Consider the following 23,206-nt stretch of genomic DNA (forward strand, 5'->3'; position numbering starts at 1 on the left):
TCTTTTTGTCTTAGATTTGAACGTATTTAAGAATGTTTTTTAATAAAAGAAAAAATCGTTTAGGAGTAAATAATTTTTTTTAATTATATATAAAAATATTATTAATAATATCTAGACAAAAATATATTTCGATATCATAAAAAAATGATAATAGTAATTTTTGGTTAGTAACTCAAAACGTCAGTACATAATAATCAACTTTACAAAAAAAAAACATTTGGTGTTCAAATTAACAACAACATCAACAAGCACCAATAAAGATAACAAACCGCTAAAAATAGCCAATGAATGCTGACGCCCAAAATCCGGAAAATTAATATTCGTTTTTCGTTTTATATTTTGTTTATTTACTTTATTAGAAAATGCGGATAAGAAAACTTAATAAGCTACGTCAAATATGTTATATAGTTATATGGTATCAGAAATTTCTCATGCCAAAGTCCTGCTTAGAATATATTTAACGACAAATTAAGATTTTTTTAAAAATAAATTTGCAGTCAAATAGCCGTTTACTTTAGAACTATTAAATAAAACGCAAGAGTTTATTAAAACAAATAAATAAACGAATAAATACGATTGCTTGCACATTTCATGTAGCTGGCAAACAAATCTATTAGTCCTATTATTCTACGAAGTGTATATTTAAAGAAAAAAAAACATGTAAATATGTCATAGATGTTTTAATTTCTACAAAGTCAATCTTTATTTTGCATTGTGTATAAATTTGTCTGTCACAAAATTTGTTTTGCTTAATATTCATATGTTGAGTAGTTTCTTTGTGGTGAAGTTACTATAGAGCAACTTAGAAGTTAAAGAATTTTAGAGTTAATGTAAGAAGTAATGTAAGTAGTAATAATGTTATGATGTTTTTGTAGTTGCTCCCAACAGCATTAATAAAAATTTTCAATGGTATTGTTCAATACTTATATATTAGTCGTTGAACAAAAAAGAGAATTTTACTCAATGTAGCGAATCTTCTTTGATCCTAAGTTTGCCGAGAGAAATCGTAAATAATCTTTTTAAGAAACAATTTTAATAGTACATAGTAATACATTATTTAATATCTTTTGATCATGTGTTCGTAGTATCACTAGCAGGTTTGTAGCTTAGTTACTTACATTTGAAACTTGAATAAAAGTTTTTCATCGTTAAAAACAAAGCAACCAAATTCAGTTACTCTTGTTTTATATGAGTATCTTTAACTCGATTTAAAAGTCACACTTTAGGCCCTTCTTGAGAAAAATCACTGTTTAGGCCCTTCTTGAGAAAAGGAGTGTGTAATGTTGATGTTCCTTTTTCTTATATTACAATTAAAATATTTTATCATATATCATCTTTACATACACAAAAAATATAATTGAAAAGTTGTTATTTTTTGTTAATGTAATCTTCAAAACATCGTATTATTTAATCATAAGGTAGTATTAAAAAAAATAATCTAATAAAAGTTTTAAGAGATATCTAAATAAGAAAAAAAAAAAAATTTTTTTTGTTGTGGTTTTTGACTGACAAGTTCGGACTTATTTGTATCCGGTTTTCCCGGATTGAACGCTGCCGCAAGAAAATAATTTTTGGGACTCTTGTGAAACACTTGAAAAAAAGAAGTTCAAAGAAATTTAGCGATCAGTCATTTTAAGTTAACGATAACAGAGACATATAAAAAGATTTGCACTAAAAACTTACGTAATTTTTTAAATTTCTTTACACGCTCAAATTTGCGAAAATTTTGTGAGTTTCATGCGCGCAATTAAACGCGCAAATAAACCTCTAAAAAGAATTGAAAACAATAGTAAAAGAGTAACATGAAAATTAATTTTGATTAACTTGAGTCAACATCTATTTTTTCGATAAAAAATGGGTTTTTTATTAAAACATTTTTATTAAAGGTATGGGCAAATATGTACTGGAGCCATTTGAACTTACAAAGAAATATGAAAAAACACGTTTCTGTGTGCATTTATTGTGCTAACAATGACAGATGCAACCGTGTAATTTATAAAATAGAACAAGAGTTTTTTTCACCGCGTATCTAAGTCAATACAGCAGTATCAGTTGAACTAATATATGAAAATTGAATTTCTTTGTTAGTGTTCTTTGTCGTGAACTTGTTTTCAGTCTTATTAAGCGACTACTTTAGTTGATGTCAGCACAAAAACTTGTCCACTTTTCTAATACTTTATCACTTTTGAAAAATAACAATTTAAAAATAAATATGCTTTAAAGCATTAAAGAAGCAAGTTAGTATTTAAAACCTATATAGTTATATAAATTAAATACATAGCACAGCTCATTTTCTTGTTGCTAAGGTTACCTTTTTTGAAATTTATTTTACCAGATTTTCATTAACATGATTTTTTTTTATTACAAAATTTTAAACTAAATAAAGTTTAACTTTTCTGAACGTTATTTTATTAATTATTATGAAAATAAATAAACAAACTTAAAACTTTAATAAATATGTAATTTCTCTGATGCACATGCCATACTGACTGCATATACAGTGATAAGCGTCAAAGTGGATCATATCACGCTTAAGCTCATGGATTTTATAGGGTGATTATAAATCCAAACACAAACCATCAATTAAAGGAGACAAAAGTTTAATTCTATGTTTATTTTCAAAACTTTTTAGCATAATCTTAAAACAAATAGATTTTTTTAAAAAAACAGTTTTTTATATTCAAGTTTTTATATCCATGGCCTGACTTGAGTTTTCTAACAATCTGGACAAACTGTTACTATGGCGCCCCTGATTTCTATTTCTACAGGTGAGCAATCTAAATAAAAAACTCAAGCGACCGCCCGAATTGATCCTTCTAATTGGGCCCAGGCTTTGTATAAATAATAAAACTAATATGTTAACAAATATCTAAATTGAAAAATGCTTGCTTTAACCTGGCCTTATTTCTTAGATGCTTTTCATTTTATTGCCCCAAAACTAGTTTAATTACTTCCGTTGCATTTATGGAAATACATGGCTTCAAAAAAAACAATGTTTATGCAGTTTAGCAAAAATATTTACTAGTTGACGCCATTCGTCTTTAATGTCAATCTAAAGTATTAGCTATTTTATATTTCACAAGATTCGAATCAAAAACAAACGCGGCAAGTTCTCTAAGAGACTATGTTGACAATATTAGTTTACTCATATTTGCCACTTCTAAAATGTGTTTTAGTTTCCTTGGAAACAATCATATTTGTTCAGACGGCTAAATATATATATATACGCGTATATATGCAAATTTTATTATATACTTATATCAAAATTTAGTAATTATTCATTATACTGATACATGTATGTATGTATATATATATATATATATATATATATATATATATATATATATATATATATATATATATATATATTACTGATATTTGTATTTGTAAACACGTATTACCACAAAATAATCTTAATTTCTACAATATATATATATATATATATATATATATATATATATATATATATATATATATATATATATATATATATATATATATATATATATACATACATACATATATGCATATATATGTATGCATTTTATATAAAGATAATATTAGTTATTTTTTAAAGTTGTAAACACCATGTTTACCTAGAAATAAAACTAAAATTTTTTGTTAAACGTTATACAAATAGCGGGAAAAGTTTTAAGTCTTGCTGTTTGTATATTACAAATCAAAATTGTTAAAAACTTTTTCATATATATATTTTTTTATGTATCTTTTAGTTGCGAAATATATATATATATATATATATATATATATATATATATATATATATATATATATATATATATATATATATTCCAAGAAATAGAATAATTAGGATGAAAGAAAATTTAGACTTTAAGAATGCACACCCTATCCAACTTATCTCCTAGAGATAGGGGAGGGGGCAAATTTTTTTTGCTAAATGAAAAGGTATATTTAGAATTTATTAAAAATAAATCGCCTCGTTGCATTTTTCCGATTTATTTTTAATATTAAAGCAAAAACAAATTTAAAAAATATTAAAAAAAGACTAAAATACACACAAAACAACCAAAGCTTATATAAAAACAAGGAACCACTACAAAGTAATCAAATCTTGAAATAATCGTTTTAAAACGCAAAAAAAGCTTACAAAATGTCATAAAAAAGGTCAAAAAACTAAGCGTTTAAAACAACTTGATCGAAGCAATTGGACGCTTTTTAGGCTTTAATTGATCGATGCTCTAGAAAAACAAACATTACTAAAAAGATAAATTTAATCTCTCAGCCTTTTCCATCGTCTCCCTACATTGCGCTAAAGTTGTTTTAGTTTCGCTAAAGTTGTTTATTTTACTTCATTTCAAAAGTAGTCACAGTTAAAACATAAAAAAACTAGTATCAATATAACTAGTAACAAAGTAGGTATCAATATAACTATTTGTTATATTGTACCTACTTCGTTACCAATTCGTTATATTGGTACCAACTATTTTTAACTATAACAATTATATAGATTTTTCTTTGAAGCAGAAAGCAGTTAAATATGAAATGTGTTGGTAAATAACCCATTGAAATTCTAGATGGTGGCGCTTTAATGTTGGATCCTAAGCAGTCTTTTTTCTCAAACTAAGCAAGTTTTACCCGCCATTATACAAAAATATGAATTATATTTGTGTTATAGAATCTTTTTATTTTTATTTGAACTTGAATAAATGTTAAAGGCAAATATATGTTTAACTGTTCTCCATAAAAAAGAAGGTTGATTTTTAATACAATGAAATACAATAGATCTAGAGACAATGAAAATTATTAAAAGTGAATAATAGTTTAGTTAATGGAAGATTTAGTGAGCCTTTCGCTATTTGAGTTGTCGAAAGAGTGATAATAACGTCACGAGTAGAGTGCACTGCGTTTCTGTCGATTTCTTCCTCTTCAGCCATAGGTTGTAACAACGATAAACAAGTTAAAATGAAATAAAAGTTAAAAAGATTAAAAAGTTAAAAGTTGAAGAGAAGCGATTTTTAGCGTTTTATCTTCGATTTTTAGCGTTTCATCTCTGGATTTTTTGCTTTTTTTAATTCTTCTTTTATTCAGTAGAACTTTATCTTTCTATAAATTTCGCCATTTGCAAAACTTTTTTTTTATTATTACACAATAAACTTCCATAAAGAAACTATCCTTGTCAAACATAAACTAATTTAAAAGTAATGAGAACAATTTCTAATGACAAAATATATAAAGTTTAGACCCCTGCAATTTTAGACTGAGAAATGGCGTCTCTAATCAATTCAAATTTTGACATATATGTACAAAAAAAAAAAAAAAGTAAAATAAATAAAAGCGAAATTAAAAAAAGACTCGAATTTATCCCTGTCGGATTATAGTAATAAAAATATTTTGAGCGCAATTCATGAGATTTGCTCATTCTTTGATAACCCGCTGAAGTTTGGATGAAAAAATATTATCAAAATATTACAATTAGACACAAGTCGTTCGTTACAAAATATTGTTTTCAGTCGCATATGTCGCAAGGTGATTTTTCAAAACTTTAAATATAATAAAATTGTTTTAAGATTACTAAAACAATTAGTAAAATAATGTAAAAAATATATATATTAAAGCATTAAATTAAAAAATTCATTTATGGTAAAAACAACGTTTTCACAAAGATATTGATTAATCTACAAATTATGTTTTTTATATTTGATAAAAGGTAACTTAGTGACGTTACGCACGTCATTATAATTTGCAGCGGTTATAAACTAGCTCGACCAGCGGTTGTGTGGAAAAGCCAAAAGCCTTCTTTCTAAAGACTATTATCTCTATTATTTCTGTCATTTTTTTGGTTTTAAAAACAATAGCATGAATAAGATTATTGTAGAATCAAAGAAGTGAATGCAAAAGAACATAAGGTTTCTTACGTATTTGAGACGCAAAAGCGTTCTACTTTCTAGGGATCAACACTACCACAATAGGACGAAATGAATGGATTTAAAAAAAAATTGAAATGAAATTGATATAAGATAAACTACCGCTGGTTTTTGACAACTAACTTTTATAATTATCGTTATAAAGAAACAAAGTATTAAACGGCGCAGTTAATTTCTTCAGATATCGGTTAATTTCTATAAGCATCGGTGTTTTTCAATTCATGGTTTGTTCTCTTTTAACCAAAGTAAATCGGCATATTCTAAAGCCTATTTGTCTGATACGAGTATACTGCGGTGATAAATTTTAGGGGAAAACTGTGTTATAAAGCAACGTAAAAAAAATATAATAAACTAATTTAAACTACATATTATGAATCTTTTCTTTTTCCTTTTTTTTTGTGTGCTGATAAATATGGTTAATTAACAAAAAAGTATTTTGTTCATAAAGTTCATATTGCTTCATTTTTTCACATAATTCACAACGCTCCATACGCAATCCTTTTGTTCATATAGTTAACAATTCTACATTTTGTTCATACCGTTGACAATGCAACATTTTGTTCACATAGTTTGCTAGCTACGGTTTGTTCATATTGTTTACAATACTACTTTAAAGTACAGCTATTACTTTTATTTATTCGTGTTTTATTAAAAGGTGCATGACCATAGTTGCGTTTTAATAAAAGGGGCATGACAATAGTTTAATATGACATTTAGCTTTTATTCCATTATTTCTAGTCTCAAACAGTTCATAATAAAAATACGGAATATGAGAGTATTATCATTACCACAGAATATTATTATCACAGAATATTATTGATATCACAGAACGTTCGTTGGACGTCTTATAGACGTTGTAGAGACTTGTGACGTCTATATGACGTTGTAAATACGTCTTACGGACGTCTGTGCCCGCTGGGATTATTCTTAATTTCTTCATAAAAGTTCTTAATCTTAATTTTTTCATAAATAAAAAAATATTCAATATCAAAAAAAAAATTGATAACAATAAACATAAATAAATCCTTTTTTTTTTTTTTTTGGAAATCAAGTACTCTGCTTCACTTGTTTACCAAACCTTTCATAAATAAGAGAGCGTTATCTTATTTGTTCATAAATGAGGGAGTATTAGCTTAGGAGCTAATTAGATTCGGAGCATTAGCTCTAAAATTGATTTAAAAGATAAGATATTTGGTTTTTCAATCGTAATTGTTAAAACATTTAAAATAAAATCCGTGCAAAATATAAAAATACTAAATCATTATCAATGATAATAACGTAGTTCTTTTTAATTGACCTTGATGACTAGGGACATTAAACTAAATTCTTCAATTTCCAAGTGAAATGGTTGTTTTTAAAAAATATTACCGCTTTCTCCATTTTGCATAAAGTATTTATAATTTAGATCAATTCAAGAACTAAGAAGTTTAAAGAACTTAATGAACTCAAATTTTCTTCTGAACTTTATTTAAATAAGAACATAAACAAAACAAGATAATAAAGTTTTATATTTTTTAATTTTCTATTGAAATTTGTTCGTATTTTTTGATTGAATCAAATTTAAATTATGTAGCGTTTGAAAAAAAATGCTATGGTTCAATTATGACACTAAATAATCAAAACACACAAAAAAAACTGTTTTTGTTTTTACAGATAAGAAAAAATTTATGACTAAAAAGAATATTCCCCAAAAATTTTAGTTTTTTCACTGAGCGCGGTAAAACTATTGAGATTAATCTTTGTTCAGTTCCTAACCGGCGAAACTAGATCGAAACTCAGAGTCCTTTGAAGTCCTTGGAATAACTTTAACTGCTAAATTAAACCAAGTTTTTTGATAAAACATATTCTAAATAATCGTAAAACGTTATTTCCAAATTGTCAAAAATTATGCTTAAATTTTTATAGTCCTTTAAATGGTTAAGCATTTAAACAACTTTTTTGTCCACGATCTAAACTTTGATTTTTTTTTTTTGGAAGAGCCATATCAGATATTTTTTTACTTTCGCCAATTATAAACAACTTTTACGTCTAAATAACCCCGCTTTGTTTTGAGAGAGTTAGAATGTTTCAAGAGTACTACAAAATACCTACATGTATATTAGTTGTTATGCTAAATTTTTTGTGTTTTAAAAAATTTATACGTAAATCAACTTAGGGCAATTACCATTCAAAAAAAAAAGGAAGTTTTAAATTTTGATGATAAAAAAATCTAGCTTTTAAAAGAAAACAAATTTTTATATTTTGTATTTAAGAAGTCAATAAATTGCAATAAAAGTTGTTCTCATTTTTAATGACAACTTTTCTTGCAATTTATTTGCAATATAAATTTCTTGCAATGTATTTGCAATATAAATTTCTTGCAATGTATTTGCAATATAAATTCTCATTTTTTTTAATTTCTCAAACTTTAGATAAATATCAAGCGTATGTATGTCAGCGAAATAATTTCGATATGATATGATTGCTTAATTTACGACGAGTCAAAATAACCTGTCTTTACAAAGAATTGATTGAACTTTTTTTATACCTTTTCTTTATCTTTGTACTAATTTCGTTTTTCCTTTTCACCAGAGAGTAAAATGTCTGAATTTTTTTTCTTTTACCAACGATTTCTTTCATAATTTCTCACGCCATTATTATGTTTTTTTTTTTTATAAAGTACATATTTTTAAGTGTTTTATCAAAGTCAGAATAGGAGAGACCACAGTTGATAGTGCGCTAAATCCCGCTTCTTTAAATCTCACTCTGACGGTTAAATTAACAATGTCATGTCAGGCGCTAGAAAATTTGTCATTATTCACAATTTTAGACATTTTGAATTTGCAGATTTCAAAAGTAAAAACCATTTAACCTCCGTTGTATTGTGCCTAATATAATGGTGCGCTTAATAAAAATGGGAATACAATCTCATTTTTTTTTATCCAAAATCATTTACCTTTTTTACTTAAATTCTATTCAAATTATGTTACAGGTTGGAATTTTGTCTAGAACTTTAATACCAAAAAACATATATGCATCTAAAACCTCCGACTTCTTTAGGTTCTAGATAATGTTTGTTAATAACTTATTAAGTTTAAAATATAATATTATTTTAATCTAAACTTAAAGAACCCAAATTGTATTAGTTACGTAATTTATGTTAAGTCGAGTAAATTTATGTTAAGTCACATAAACTAATATAAATAGTTTTTACATGTTTGAACTTTTTTAAATAGTAGCTAAGAAAAGTAAATTTATAAGTTTTAATATATTTCATAACTCAAACATTTTTTAACCATTTCATAACTCACACATTTCTTAACCATTTCATAACTCAAACATTTCTTAACCATTTCATAACCCACACATTTTTTAACCATTTCATAACCCACACATTTTTTAACCATTTCATAACTCACGCATTTTTTAACCATTTCATAACTCACACATTTTTATGTTATAATTTATTAGGGAAAATTATTTGTTCAAAAATGAGCTGTCATCTCTTTAAAATATCATATACTATTATATAAGTGGGAGTAGTCCAGTGGACACTATTTGCCACCATGATAGTTTTATGAACAAGTAAAGTGTCACATAATGCATCAAATACGCTTATAAAACTAAACACAAGTTGTTAAAAAATTATAAAATGTTAACAACAGCTAATGCCAACAACAACAGAAGGTAGATTTGGAGGTTTTTACAATAGTAATCGCATTTAACATATTTTTAAGTTATATTCGTTTAATTGTGTTCAAAAGTTACAGTTAAAGAGAAAAGTTCTCACTATCAAATAATATCAATAAAACTATCGTTATATCTATCCTGATTTAAACACTTGTTAAATGGATTAACAATGAGAAGAACTCATTTCAGTCAAGCAATTCATTCTATCTCGTGTTGTATACTAAGAGAAGTATTGATAAAACTAAATATAAAAAATGTTGAGTAAATAGAATGCCAGAAGTTAAAATTACTGAAACTAAAGATAATCTGACTATAAAATCCACCTTTTTTTTTCAAACAGATCAATCAAAAGTCTTTATGAGGGGAAAGTTTCTAATTAGAAACTTTGCCCTCATAAAGACTTTTGATTGATCTGTTGCAATCCAAACAGATCAATCATTTATATATTTCATTTTGATTAAATGTAAAATGTATATATTTTATTTTCATGCATTACATTTTAAGTTTGTTATTTTTAAGTGTGCTTGACAACAACAAATCAAAGTTTTAGAAGCTTAACATAAACAATAACTGTTGCTAAAAGAAAACTAGATTTTATTGCTGCTACGATTATTCAGATATTATAGGCAAGTGAATGTTTTTAAACTTTTCTATAAATGTTCTCTATATAACAAAATTATTTACAAAGCAAGTTTAAATGACTTTATTAATATATGCAGTGGCGGAACAAGGGATGAGGGGGGAGGGGGAGATAGGGGGCTATAGCCCCGGGCCCCACAATTTTAGGGGCCCCGATTCAAAGTAAATAATTTTTTATTAACTATGAAAATTAAATCTTTTATTAACTTAAAAGAGCCAAAGTTAAACTTACTAAATTGTCTGAAAACAAAAGCACAAAAATAAAATAACTCCCAGCAGGCACAGCGACGTGACAAAAACGTGAATTTCACGTTATTTTGGCACGTGACATTTAGGTTACTTTTTGGTCCCCATGAAATGACCAATTCACGTGATTTATGGACGTGTTTATCACGTTACTTTTGGCACGTGATATTTAGGTGACTTTTTGGTCCCCATGAACTGTCTAAAAGACGTGCTTTTTACGTTCATTTTGGCACGTAATATTTAAGCAATAACTATGCTTTATAAAAACGAAGTGTTTGGATTCGTGTAAAGAAAAAAAACTCATCGTCGAGGAAATATTCAATACGTATTAAACTACATGGTTTTATTAGTCAGTATGTTAGTTCTTGACATACACATTTTGAATTTGTAATAAAAGCTGCACTTTTGTTAAAATATCCTCCTTATATCCAATAAGTAATAAGTACAAAGTCATAGATCTGCAACTTACGAAGAGCACGCTTCGATCCACAAAGAGCGCACTTCAAACTTAATCTAACGAACCAGTCGATATTCTCCCATAAAAGCACGCTTCAAACATAATCTAACGAATCAGTCGATAATTTCTCCTATAAGAGTACGCATCAAACTTTATCTAATCAATCAGATTTAGCTGAAAAGAAACGAATAAAATCTTAAATAATAATATGATTATTTAATAATTATCTTAAACCACAAACTTTTAAAACAAATCTTACTTGGTAAGTTGCCAACCATTTTGGCTACAAGATTTTCTAGTTGTTTTCTTTTATCTAAATCATTAAATAATTTTAAGAAAACAAAATAGAAAAATTTTAGAATGCACACAGAAAAAATTATAACAATTTTTAAAAATGTAATAGTTACCACATAACCACACAACATTATAGTGGAGATTTTATATCATGATTTTCCTACCCATGGTGAGATTTTCATCTTGAGGCTCCTTTTGCTGTGGAAACATTCACCACGGCTAAGGAGCCTCATCTACCCCTAATTATATATAATATATTAAGTTTAAAACTAAAAGTATGTATAATAAAGTATTGTCAAATTAGGTCACCAATAAATACCGAGTGCTGAAAATTCAACTCAGAATCAAGTTGCATTCTCCAACAAGATATGAACTAAATTAAATTCTTGCTATAGGGTGCGATCACAAAAAAAGACAAAGAGAGGGAAAAGTGAAATTTCTCAAACTTTAAAAGTTAAAAGGTTATTGTGTCTTACTACAGAATGATATTTCTAGGTAATAACATAACAATACCATTGGATCTTCCTAGTCAATGATATTTTATACAGAACTTATCATTTGTCATGTAGTTTAATAAATTTAATATTAAATAAGTTATAATAACTTATTTATTATTAAATTAATTACATCAACAAATTTGACAGTCTAAAATATTATATAATAGGGTAGATAAAAAAGTATACCTTGTATTAGGGTTTGATCTTTTGCATGTTGCAATATGAGAATTATCTGCCATAACATTACACGATTTTGAACTAAGCTTTGTAATATATTTATTAAACCTAAATTGATAAAACTTAGATTTAAAATAATATAATATGTTTAGATAAAATATTATATATGTGACATTTTATTTTTGTCAAAAATGCATTGCGATGTTATGAGATATCTTATACCCTGATACTTTTTTTATTATTATAAAACTACAATGCAAAATAATTATATTATTATAAAAGTATAATAAAAAGTAATTACAATAATGAATATATAAACTAAATATTTCATATAATCATTATATTTAAAAAATTTGGAAAATTGTTTGCGGAAAATATCCTGAAAAAATTCAGAATATTTTCCCCCTAATTTTTCCCTTAATTTTGCATTCAGCCAAGTTGATGACAATAATATATACTTTAACTTGCATGTATGGAAAACTTTTCGGATATTTGGAAAAAGATAAATTTCAGAAAAATATCCGGTATTCTGGGAAGATCCCAAAAAAAATAATCCCTGAAACTCAATTATAAAAAAATAGTAAATAAAATAAAGAATATCTTTCCAAGTTTCTAATCATAGGTTTTTATAGAGAATAAAAAAAGATCCAAAATACACAATATTTTGGCAACATAACTTTCATGCTTCAATCAAGTAAAATTGTAACCTCGACGAGGTCACCTAAAATATACATGATTGAAATGTGAAGAAGGAAACCGGGTAAGAGGATGCATCAAACTTTATCTAATGAATAAGTCGATATTTTCTCCAATAATAGCTGGCGACACCATATTTAGCTAAAAAGAAACAAATAAAAACTTAAATAATATGATTATTAATATAATTATCTTAAATCACATACTTTTAACACAAGTCTTACATGGTGAGTCACCAAATGTTTTGGCAACAAGATTTTCTGGTGTTGCTACTTCTTTGATCAAAATCATGAAACAATTTTTAAAAAAAGCAATGCTATATTTGAGAGAAACTTGCTTTACATATTGGAAGGTTATCGTCATTGAAAAATAAGTATAATGCAGTTTTAAATACAATAGCATCATAATCATCTTTTTGTGGGGAAAACATTGAACAAATCCGCGTTAATAACCTGTTTTATATTGTACATAATAACAATAGTAATAAAAGTTATATAATATATACAATAATAATTTCATAAATACAATTCAAATATATATATTAATCATATAATATTTAAATAATATAAAAAAAATGAAATAAGTATTAATCTTTTTTAACAAGTAAAGCACAAGATCGAGATGTCATATATTACAAAAAGATAAAGTATATAATAATAATATATACATATATCAATAATAAATAACATAACAAATTTGTTTATTGATATTATCTTGGATAAATTCTTTAACCTTGTTGATAAAAACCAAATAATATAAGAAAATCTATTTTGGGTTTTTATCTAATCGACTCTTGAGCAATAATGTATGCAGAAGTTCTACAGACATTATTATTGCTCAAGAATTAAGAATAAGTTCTGCTAGAACTTATAATTTGTCCATGTAGCTTACTTAATTTGATATTAAATTCGTTATAACATAACTTATTTTGTACTAAATTAAGCAAGCAAAATGGACAAATTCGCCAGTCTAAAATATTATATTATAAAGTAGAAAAAAAGCATACCTTGTATTTGAGTTTAATCTTACTTGTGTGGCAAATAGGGACGCTTGGTACTAATTTATTTAACTTAATTTGATGTAATTTGGATATTAGATATTACAACTTAAAATATATTGGACTATTTAGTTTTGTTTTAAATGCATTGCGTTGTAAGATATTATATAGACTAATTTTTTTTAAATTATAATTAAACTACAATAAAAATTAATTATATCATCATAAAAGTAAAATAATTATAATTAATATAATGAATACAAAAACTATACTATAAAAAAATAAATAATATAATAAAAAATATAATTTTATATTTCATCACAGGTTTTTATTAAGAATAATAAAAAAAGTTCCGTTTTAGACGCGATATTTATGCACGTAACTTTCACGTAACTTCACGTAAAATAGTAACCTGGACGAAGTCACCTTAAATACACATGATTGAAACGTGAATAAAACGTTGCGTGCCTACAGGGCTGTCAACAACAAACGCTGCATTATATATTTTTTCCGGTCTTTGACAACGAAGGAGCGCAGCTACTTGTACAAAAAAAAAAATTATTAGATTGCTAGCAGCGCCTTATAGCAATAATTGAATGTAACATTTGTACAAATTGCTACAAAAACAATTCCCTTCGGAAAATTATTAATGACTTGAATAATTATATTGTTATTGAAAATGCATTAACGATTGCAATTCTACAACTCTTTTGTACTTCCGCACAAAAGAGTTCTTGTGTGAATGCATTTAATAGCTGAAGCGCTAAATTCGTGAAAGATAAAAAAAGAACAGTTTAACACTTTTCAGGTTATACAGTTATAATTAAAATGCTAAGAAAATATGAAAGTGGAGCTTGTAAAAGAAGATTGAAGAAAGAAAGAGGAAATGGTAGCTAAACTTCCGAAAATGACAAATTTTTTTTCATCAAACCAAACTATTATGCAATTTCCACAAACTGTAGATAATAATAAAAACAATAAAAGAAAAGATGAAAACAATAACACGGAAAATGAGGTAGCCTGCCAAGGTCCTTCAAATGAATTTCAAGAAGTTGAAAGTGTTGAATGCATAACAATGAGCTTGACTCAGGTACTCCAATTTTTACTATCTTTAATGACACCTGCTAAACATCTGCTAAACAAACAGTTTACTTTTTAGGCAGTTAATACTTTTATTCTATAAATTGTCACTTATTATTTTTTTATTAGGCTTATTTATCATGATTTTTTCCTAGATACCATTCTACGCGAAGACCCTGCTTTATGGACATTACAATTAAAGGAAAATGAACGTATGAAGTATTTAAACAAGGGGTATGCTTTTTTTTAAAATAAAGACACTTATTTCTAATCTTCGAAGCGGATGTCCAAAAACCAGTACAGATATTATTCGGTTAAATATTTTCAAAAGTGATGATTAATGGCGAAAAGTGTGACCGAAAATGGTTAATGTTTTCTGAATCCACTGGATGTGTATTTTGTTATGTTTGCAAGTTGTTTTCAACCGATTACGACAACGTATTTGTCAAAAGTGGCTTTTTCAATTAGAAAAAAGCTAAACAAACTATTTTCGGCCACGAAAACAGCAAGGAACATATTCAATGTATGATTAAGTGGATAGAATTCATAAAACAAAATACTCATGTCGATGAATATATGGTAAGCCAGATTAAAAGGGAATTTAATTATTGGTCTGCAATCTTAAATAGAATAGTAGCAGTTATTCGTTTTTTAGCCGGAAGAGGATTAGCATTTCGAGGCCATAATGAAGTTATAGGATCGTCAAATAACGAAAATTACTTAGGCATGTTAGAACTGTTGACTCAATTTGATCCAGTTTTAAAGCAACACATTGACACTTTTGCAAATAAAGGCAAAGGTAATGTAAATTATTTCTCTAAAACTATTTGTGAAGAGCTAATTGATATTATGTCTCAAAAGGTTATAACGCACATTTTTACCGAAATAAAAAAAGCAAAATACTGGGGAATTATCGTAGATTCGACTCCTGATATTTCTCACGTGGATCAACTTTCTGTGATATTTCGTTCTTATCTAACTGGCCACGTGTATGAACGATTTTTTTGTTTTCTACAAACTAAAAGCCACGACGGTAAATCTTTGATTACTGACATTTTAGATATACTGGAAAGATATGATATTGATATAACCAATTGTCGGGGACAGGTATACGATAATGCAAGCATATTGTCAGATAAATATTCTGGATTACAAGCACGTTTAAAAGAGCGGAGTGAGTTAGCTTTTTATATCCTCTGCGCTGAACATTCTTTAAATTTAGTAGAGCAGTACAGTGTCAGTGAGTGCATCAATTCTATCAACTATTTTGGCCTTCTCCAGAGTTTGTATTCATTTTTTGTAGCTTCAACACATAGATGGGATTTATTAAAAAGAAATCATGCTACACTCAAGCGCCTATCAGATACACGATGGTCATGTAGGTCCGATGCTTCAAAAAGTTTAGTAGAAAATTTTGATGGGATTCATGCAGCGCTATGTCATATAGCTGAGGATACAGAAGAAAAATCTGATACTCGTCAAGAAGCTTTGTGTTTATTAGATAAGATCACTAAGCTAGAGTTTGCATTCATGGCTGTACTTTGGCATCACATACTTAAGAGGTTTAATGCAGTTAGCAAATTTCTTCAAAAAGTTGAATTAGATTTGCATACAGCAAGCAGTATGTTACTTTCACTAATTGACTTTGTAAAAAACTTACGAAACGACTTTACGAGATTTGAGAATGAATCAAAAAAACTTAGCTCGTTTATTGAAAAAGACTATTCGGATAAGAACAAAAGAAAGGTAATTAAAAAATTGAGCAACGGAGAAAGCCAAGTTGATTCTTTAAACGTATCCGACAAGTTTCGAGTGAATACATTTTTTGTCCTTATTGACAAACTTATGACACAATTAACTATAAGAAATGATGGTTACAACCACGTAAATAAGTTATTTGGATTTCTATCGAAGCTGTTAACTATTAGTACCATGGAATTGCAAGTTAGCGCGAAAAAAATTGTAGAAGTGTACTCAAATGATTTAGAAGATAGTTTCATATTTGAAATAGAACAATTTGTAACATTATTAAAGTTGCAGCCCCCGGGTTTTTTTTCGCATAAAAAAGATAAATCTGAGACTGAAAACACATTGATTCCTCTGCATGTTTTAAATTCGATTGTTGAAACCGATATTATTGATGTATTTCCAAATGTTTATATAGCATATCGCTTGTTTCTAACTATTCATATAACAAGTTGCGAGGCTGAGAGATCATTCTCTACTCTTAAAAGAGTTAAGAACATGCACCGATCAACAATGGTCCATAGTCGTTTAAGTAATATAGCAACATTAACTATTGAGTCAAAATTATTAGAAACTTTGGATTTCAGCGATGTGATTGCAGAATTTGCGGGTAAGAAAAGCAGAAAAAAATCACTCAACTTAATTCAATAAAATAAATATAAAATTTGTATATAAATAAATATCATTGATAGCGTTTTCAAGAAAGTATTTGTTTTACTCATTTTTGTCGTTGTTAGTGGAACGGGGCCTCCTAATTTTAAATAGCCCCGGGCCCCGAAAAGTCTTAATCCGCCACTGAATATATGGTATACTTATGTTAAATATGCGCTATTAAGTATAGTCATAAATTAATGTATGTATAATAAATGAAATTTTAGGTGAAATAGCTAACTTGAGTATAGTTATTTAAAAGGATGGCCAGGATTTCTGTTTAGTTAAAAAATCGCCCATTATGATAGTTGTTGCATTAATGGTATTCCATTTTACATTTAACGGAAAAAAGTTAGTGAGGTCAGCATTAAGTAAATTTAAGTTGATGATTTTACAATGTCTAATAAACGAGTTAAATTTTTAAAAACACAGATCTCTTTTATTAAACAGTTAAGTCAACTTGTTTAAAAGTTTAAATAATTTAGTTGAGGAATTAAAAAACAGAACACACAAATCCTAATTAAACATTGCATTTTAAACAAGATTTGAGTTTATAAATATTTACTTTCATATAATTGGCATATCATAAATATACTGATACATAAATATTTACTTACTAATAAACTCTTCATTTGTTCATGTCCATTGAAAAAAGTAAAAACTTAAAGTTATATTAATGGAAACCTTATTAATAAACAAAAAAAGTTTCCGATAAAGTAATGTTATACTTTAAACTTAATAAGTTTAATAACTAACATTTTGTGGTGCCTATAATATATTAACATACTATTTATAGTATAAACACATTATGCATATATTTAAATAATGTTAAATAGTATTAACATTCTGTAAATTTATATCGTATAGTAAACTCCCAACATCTCGAGCCTTCAGTAATTCGAGTATTTTTGAATTTCCCTTGAAGTCTCATTTATACTTTCTTATACCAATCACTCTATAGCCCGCGATAACTCGAACATTCACTAATATGAATCATTCGATCTGCCCTTTAGCTAATATTCTTCCTATAACTCGAACTTTAAAAAAAAGAAAAAACAATCTTAAGGCGAATTTACACTGGGAATTTTTGCGGAAAAGAAAGGACAATTAAACAGTTGAAGTATACGCATCTTAAATTTTTTTTGTTACGTGGTTTGACAATTTTTTTTTCGTTCTGCGAAAAGTTTACTTTAAATGGAAATTTGCCTTTACCTTATAACGTTGTACGTGCATTATAATTATAATAGAAGTGATTGTGTTTATTTCTTACAATTACATCTGTCATAAAGGAAACTTTACATAAAATCAATCGAAAAGTACGTTGCATTAAAGGAAACTGGAGAATTATTGTTAAAGTTTTAGGTTGCTATAAATTATGGCATTTAAAAAAGTATTCTATAAACTAGGATTAAAACTATTTTTAAATCTATGAAGACGCAAGGGAATAAATAAAAACGTAGAAGAATTAAAAAAGACACATTTTCAAATATAGATTATTTCATTTTTAAATAAAAACATAGTAGTATTGATATCTAAAAAGCCAAAGAACTTGGTGAAGAAGAAAAACTAAAGAAAAAAATTAAAGTAAAAGTGTTTTAAGGTTCCAATGGTTGACTTAATTGTTGGAAAAACATGTTTCTATCAAGATGGTATCTGGAGAAAGTTATTATTTCACGGCTGAAATGATTGCGCCATGAAAGAAAACAATTCTCCCTACAATTTTATCCGAGGATAAACTTGATAAAATTTATTATACATTTGAGTTTGGGTTGTTTTTTTTTGCATGCAACCTGATAAGTTATTTATTCTTTGATCTGAGGGAGAAACACAGTACAACTTATTTTACTAGAATGAAGGCAGCAGATGCAGAGGGTTATAAATTCTCCTGTTTGTCATAGGTAAGTTAAAATCATCTTGTTCATAGGAGTAAAACACATTATAAAATGTTCTTATGTCACTCTGTCTCAATTCTGAAGTAAAATCTTTTTATTTATTGATAAATTTTTGTTATTTTAATAAAATCATTTTCATATCAAAACTTAATCGAAATTCTTTTGTTTATGGTCAAAAGTTTGTGTTATCAAATGTTTTGATAACTAGAACTTTCACTGACCTGAACTATTTTCTAGGTCCCTAGGAAGTTCAACTTATGCGGAGTTTACATTATTAACATATTAGTATCAAGGACTGCGGCAGCTTTTGTTGGTTTGGGATTGAGATAACATTCAGGCATGGAAAAACCCTCAAACTTGGGTATTTTAATGCTTATTTTAAATAAAAGTATTTTGCAAGAAAAAAAAAATATAAAAAATTGCAGACTTGAGAAAACTTCAAATGTGAAAGCAATAAGTTACTGAGGTTTATATTATTGAGGATTTATCAACTTTTTTGTTTATTTTCTTTAGATTGTCAATATTTATGAAGTGTTTACACAAAATTTTATTAACAAACAATAACTATTTTAAACGGGGTAGTTTTTAAAAACTTAATTCCGAATCGCATGTTAATAAACCCTTTGCATTGTTGCTAGACACGTAAGAACATATAACAAAGACTAATTAAATTGATTTGATGTGCTCACTTAATATTTATTTATACTTAAAAATAGATAAAAACCATTTCCGTGCTATTAGAAAATAAATCATAAAATCTACGTTACTTAAATCTACATTTTTCATATATCGGTCAACAAAGACTGAACAAAAAAAACAAAAAAAAACGTAAATTTTTACTCAGGTGTTTTTGTCCTACTTCTTCAAATGATGCTAACGTATATATATATATATATATATATATATATATATATATATATATATATATATATATATATATATATATATATATATATATATATATATATATATATATATATATATATATATATATATATATATATATATATATATATATATTATTATATATATATATATATATATATATATATATATATATATATATATATATATATATATATATTATTTGTATACGCACACATTTATTTACAAAGACTAATTAATATTATCATTTTTAGATAATGGCACTTGTACACATAATGCAGTTATGAATACCACGCAATATATCATCAAAAATCGTCTCAGCAGGTTTTTACTTCATAATGGTACATGAAACTAGAGATACCTCTAACCTTGAACAACTATTTATTTGCAGGGGACAGTTTACAAATTCATCAGTGTTAAATTTGTAATTTACAGAAAATTTTGTTGTTAATTTCATCTTTTGCATTAAAATCCTTTTTTGTATTTCTCAGGATTCCGTTTTACAAATTTTTCAGGATGTCGTTTTACAAACTTTTCAGGATGTCGTTTTACAAATCATTTTGGATGATGGCTGTGGACTATAGTAAATAATATAAAAAAAGTTTGCAACAATTATAAAAACACTAAATTAAAGAATGCCTTTATGGATACACCTTGATTCTTACTATGATGACTTTAAATTAAACGGCAGGTGAGTCGAGAGAACGTTAGAAATGTTAATGTGTATCCATGGTTTTATAACATATATGTAGCTATTCAATTTTTTTTGCTTGTGAAAAAAACGATTTAAATACTGAAAACTTTTCCTAACTTTATTAGAGTATTGCTGTTAAACACAAAGCATTGTTGTTGAAGTTCAACATTCTGCTTCTAATACCGTTCAAATATTGAAGTCTATTAGAAATGATCACTCGTTTGAAGGAGTCTTGTCGAATCTACCCAGTTACGCTGCAGACCCCTCCATTTCAAGGTAGGAAAGACGTTCTTCTGGAATTGGAAGTTTTTATAGTTTTAATACCGCAGTGTTATTCTGAAATATGGGAGCCGATGATAGATTTATTACGAATATTTATTACAAAGCGTTACAAGGCAGCTGAAACTATAACAGTTTATTTTGAACGGAGAAATCAAAAAAAGATTTGATTAGTTTATATACCAAAATATGCAACAAGTTTTTATGAATGTACTTAAAGACGAATCCCATAAAAAAGAACTCGATAACGTTTAAAAACATCTTAAAATTGACCTTAAAAGTTTAAACTGATTGCTTTAAAAAAGGTTTGTTATGGACTGATGCTTTATTTCTAGGTTTTGAAAGAAAAACCAATTAATGTAATTAAAGTGTTTTTATTTTTATAGAACCTAAGTGCTGATAAAAAACTTTATACCTCACGTGGTTATTTTGGCGAAGCTTCTCAGTTTATGCCTGAAAACTAATGTCGTAAGCGCTAGATTGGTCTCCGCTTTAAAATGCAATTTTTAATAACACGTAATTGAGAAATCAGATTTTTAAAACTACCGCAAGATTGACTTCCAATACTTCCTTCGGGCTTGTAAATTCAATTTTGTTACCTTCGATTTGGTTTTAATAGCAAAAATATATATATAGTTTAAAGATTTAATTTATAACATTAGATCGCGTGGTGGATGTAAATTGAAAGATATTGATCTCGATGAAAAACAAAAAAGAATTTTCAATCCAATTTTGTATCGAATGTGCAACTTGTGAATTTACATACGTTAATTCTTTACAAGCCAATAAGATGCCTGATAGATCTTAAAACATCGGGGGCCCGGAGCAAAAAAATTTTGAGGGGCTTTTTTGCAAAATTTTACCAGTGGAATAAAGCATGGGTGCAAAGCATCCATTGATCATCTGTTGAAGCTAATTTTAGGCGCTCCTCTGAGAAAACTAAGTTTAATTTAAAATACAAAGGTTCTATTGGGAGCGACTGATTAAGTGCGATTTTTATAACAGCAAATCTACATAAGTACGAATTCTATGAAAATGATTTCAAATTATCTTGGCGCATTTATACCAGCTTTTGCCAAATTTTTTCGACGCACATACACCAGTTCACATATATGCTAATTTTTCATTCGCATTTTTGACAGTTCGCACTTATGCTAATTTGCACTTATGTCAATGTTTGCAAATTATTTCGGCGCACTTGTGCCAATTCGCATTTATGCAAGTTTTTGCAACTGCTTTGCACTTATACCAGTTCGCACCTATGAAATTCGCACTTATTCAATCTTCCGCTTTATTGTTCTAAAAACTAAAATTTTTAAATTGAAACAAATTTTTCAATCTTTTCTTTGAAGCAAACTTTAAAATTAAATTTTATTTACTTGCAAACCTCTAGTTCAATAGCAAGAAACCCCAAACTAATAAATATTCCTGACTCATGATAGAAAGCAAATATGTTTTGATTAGTTTTAATTTTGAAAAACTGCGTTCTGCAGTAGACATGGATACTGGAATTGGTAGTATTATTCTAAGAGCAACAGAAGCATTTGAATAGATTTCAGCTAAATCATTTTGCGCAATGAACGTTTACACATCAATTTGACATTCTCTTGTAGAACCAAACAGATGTTTTGCAGTTTACAAGATAATTCTGTTGCCTCTATGTCTAATTTATTGGACGTAAAGTCTATCAAAACAACTTGTAGATTCGTGAAAAATTCATAACATCATTATTTAAACAAGTTTTCATTTGCTAAAAATCATACAGGAAACTGAATTTGATATCAAAGTCTTCCATCATTGAAAATTGTTTGTTGAGCTGTTGTTAAGCCACGTCAATTAACCAAATGAAGGATTCGATTCAAAATTGCTTTTTTGTATCAGCAATTCGTTCGTCTGGCATAATCAAACTGTCATTTAGCTCAACATTGTCACCTTGTAGGAAATGTTCTGCAATTCTCAAATCGATTGTCTCGGAGATTAGTCAAAATAGAACGCGTTACTTTCACAAATTTGTTGGCCCCGGAAATATTCATTTAAAGTTTCTTCAAAAATTTGGTCACTTTGTTCAGTTCCTTTTGTGCAATAAACTTAACATTGCTAACGGGTTTTGGACAATGGCTTTACACTAGCTGAAATAAAAGAATTTCCCACCGATGAGTAAACGAGTAAAAAAACACATTGACTCTTTTCAGCAATCCAAAAAATGATATATCTGTAGTTGATGAAATAGCTGCATCACTTATGACCAGATTCAAATTGTGATTGCTACACGGAAAATATAAAGCACGGTTATTAACTTCTAAAATTCCTGTTTGCACAACACTCTTTTTGTTTTTCATTTTATTTCAATTATCATAAGCTTGTCCTTTGCAGGCTTTAATAACCAGTCCATTTTTTTCCAGAA

At 27.3% G+C, this 23,206-nt stretch overlaps 1 protein-coding gene and 1 long non-coding RNA gene across 12 annotated transcripts; one reads left to right on the forward strand and one right to left on the reverse strand.

Moving 5' to 3' along the window:
- The first annotated feature begins 610 nt into the window (after window positions 1–610).
- Window positions 611–22,171, forward strand: LOC136081812 (zinc finger MYM-type protein 1-like). 10 transcript variants are annotated; one of them, XR_010639142.1, is made up of 5 exons: window positions 13,304–14,665; window positions 14,811–17,011; window positions 20,084–20,153; window positions 20,321–21,107; window positions 21,189–22,171. XR_010639142.1 is itself a non-coding variant. In XM_065800006.1 (4 exons), the coding sequence occupies exons 2-4, from the start codon at window positions 15,181–15,183 to the stop codon at window positions 20,418–20,420; spliced, it is 2,001 nt and encodes a 666-aa protein (XP_065656078.1). In that variant the 5' UTR covers window positions 13,304–14,665; window positions 14,811–15,180; the 3' UTR covers window positions 20,421–22,171. The 10 variants fall into 10 exon arrangements, 2 of the variants coding, with proteins under 2 accessions (XP_065656078.1, XP_065656079.1); XR_010639143.1 differs by having other exon boundaries at window positions 20,321–20,520; window positions 20,649–22,171; XR_010639144.1 differs by having other exon boundaries at window positions 20,084–20,253; window positions 20,345–22,171.
- On the reverse strand, window positions 10,763–14,066 carry LOC136081813 (uncharacterized). 2 transcript variants are annotated; one of them, XR_010639151.1, is made up of 4 exons: window positions 12,803–14,066; window positions 11,892–12,719; window positions 11,174–11,227; window positions 10,763–11,088 (listed from the first exon to the last, which is right to left on the reverse strand). It is a non-coding gene; the product is annotated as an uncharacterized LOC136081813 (long non-coding RNA). The 2 variants fall into 2 exon arrangements; XR_010639150.1 differs by lacking the exons at window positions 11,892–12,719; window positions 12,803–14,066 and having other exon boundaries at window positions 11,174–11,880.
- Window positions 22,172–23,206: the final 1,035 nt, after the last annotated feature.

The sequence above is a fragment of the Hydra vulgaris genome, chromosome 06, assembly GCF_038396675.1.
Source record: "Hydra vulgaris chromosome 06, alternate assembly HydraT2T_AEP".
Taxonomy (NCBI): Eukaryota; Metazoa; Cnidaria; class Hydrozoa; order Anthoathecata; family Hydridae; genus Hydra; species Hydra vulgaris.

Excerpts from the sequence above, each read along its gene's own strand:
- LOC136081812 (XM_065800006.1), top strand. The coding sequence starts at position 15,181 with ATGATTAAGTGGATAGAATTCATAAAACAAAATACTCATGTCGATGAA. Across the intron at positions 17,012-20,083 it reads TGTGATTGCAGAATTTGCGG|ATAATGGCACTTGTACACAT; the intron begins GTAAGAAAAGCA and ends TATCATTTTTAG. Across the intron at positions 20,154-20,320 it reads ATCAAAAATCGTCTCAGCAG|GATTCCGTTTTACAAATTTT; the intron begins GTTTTTACTTCA and ends TGTATTTCTCAG.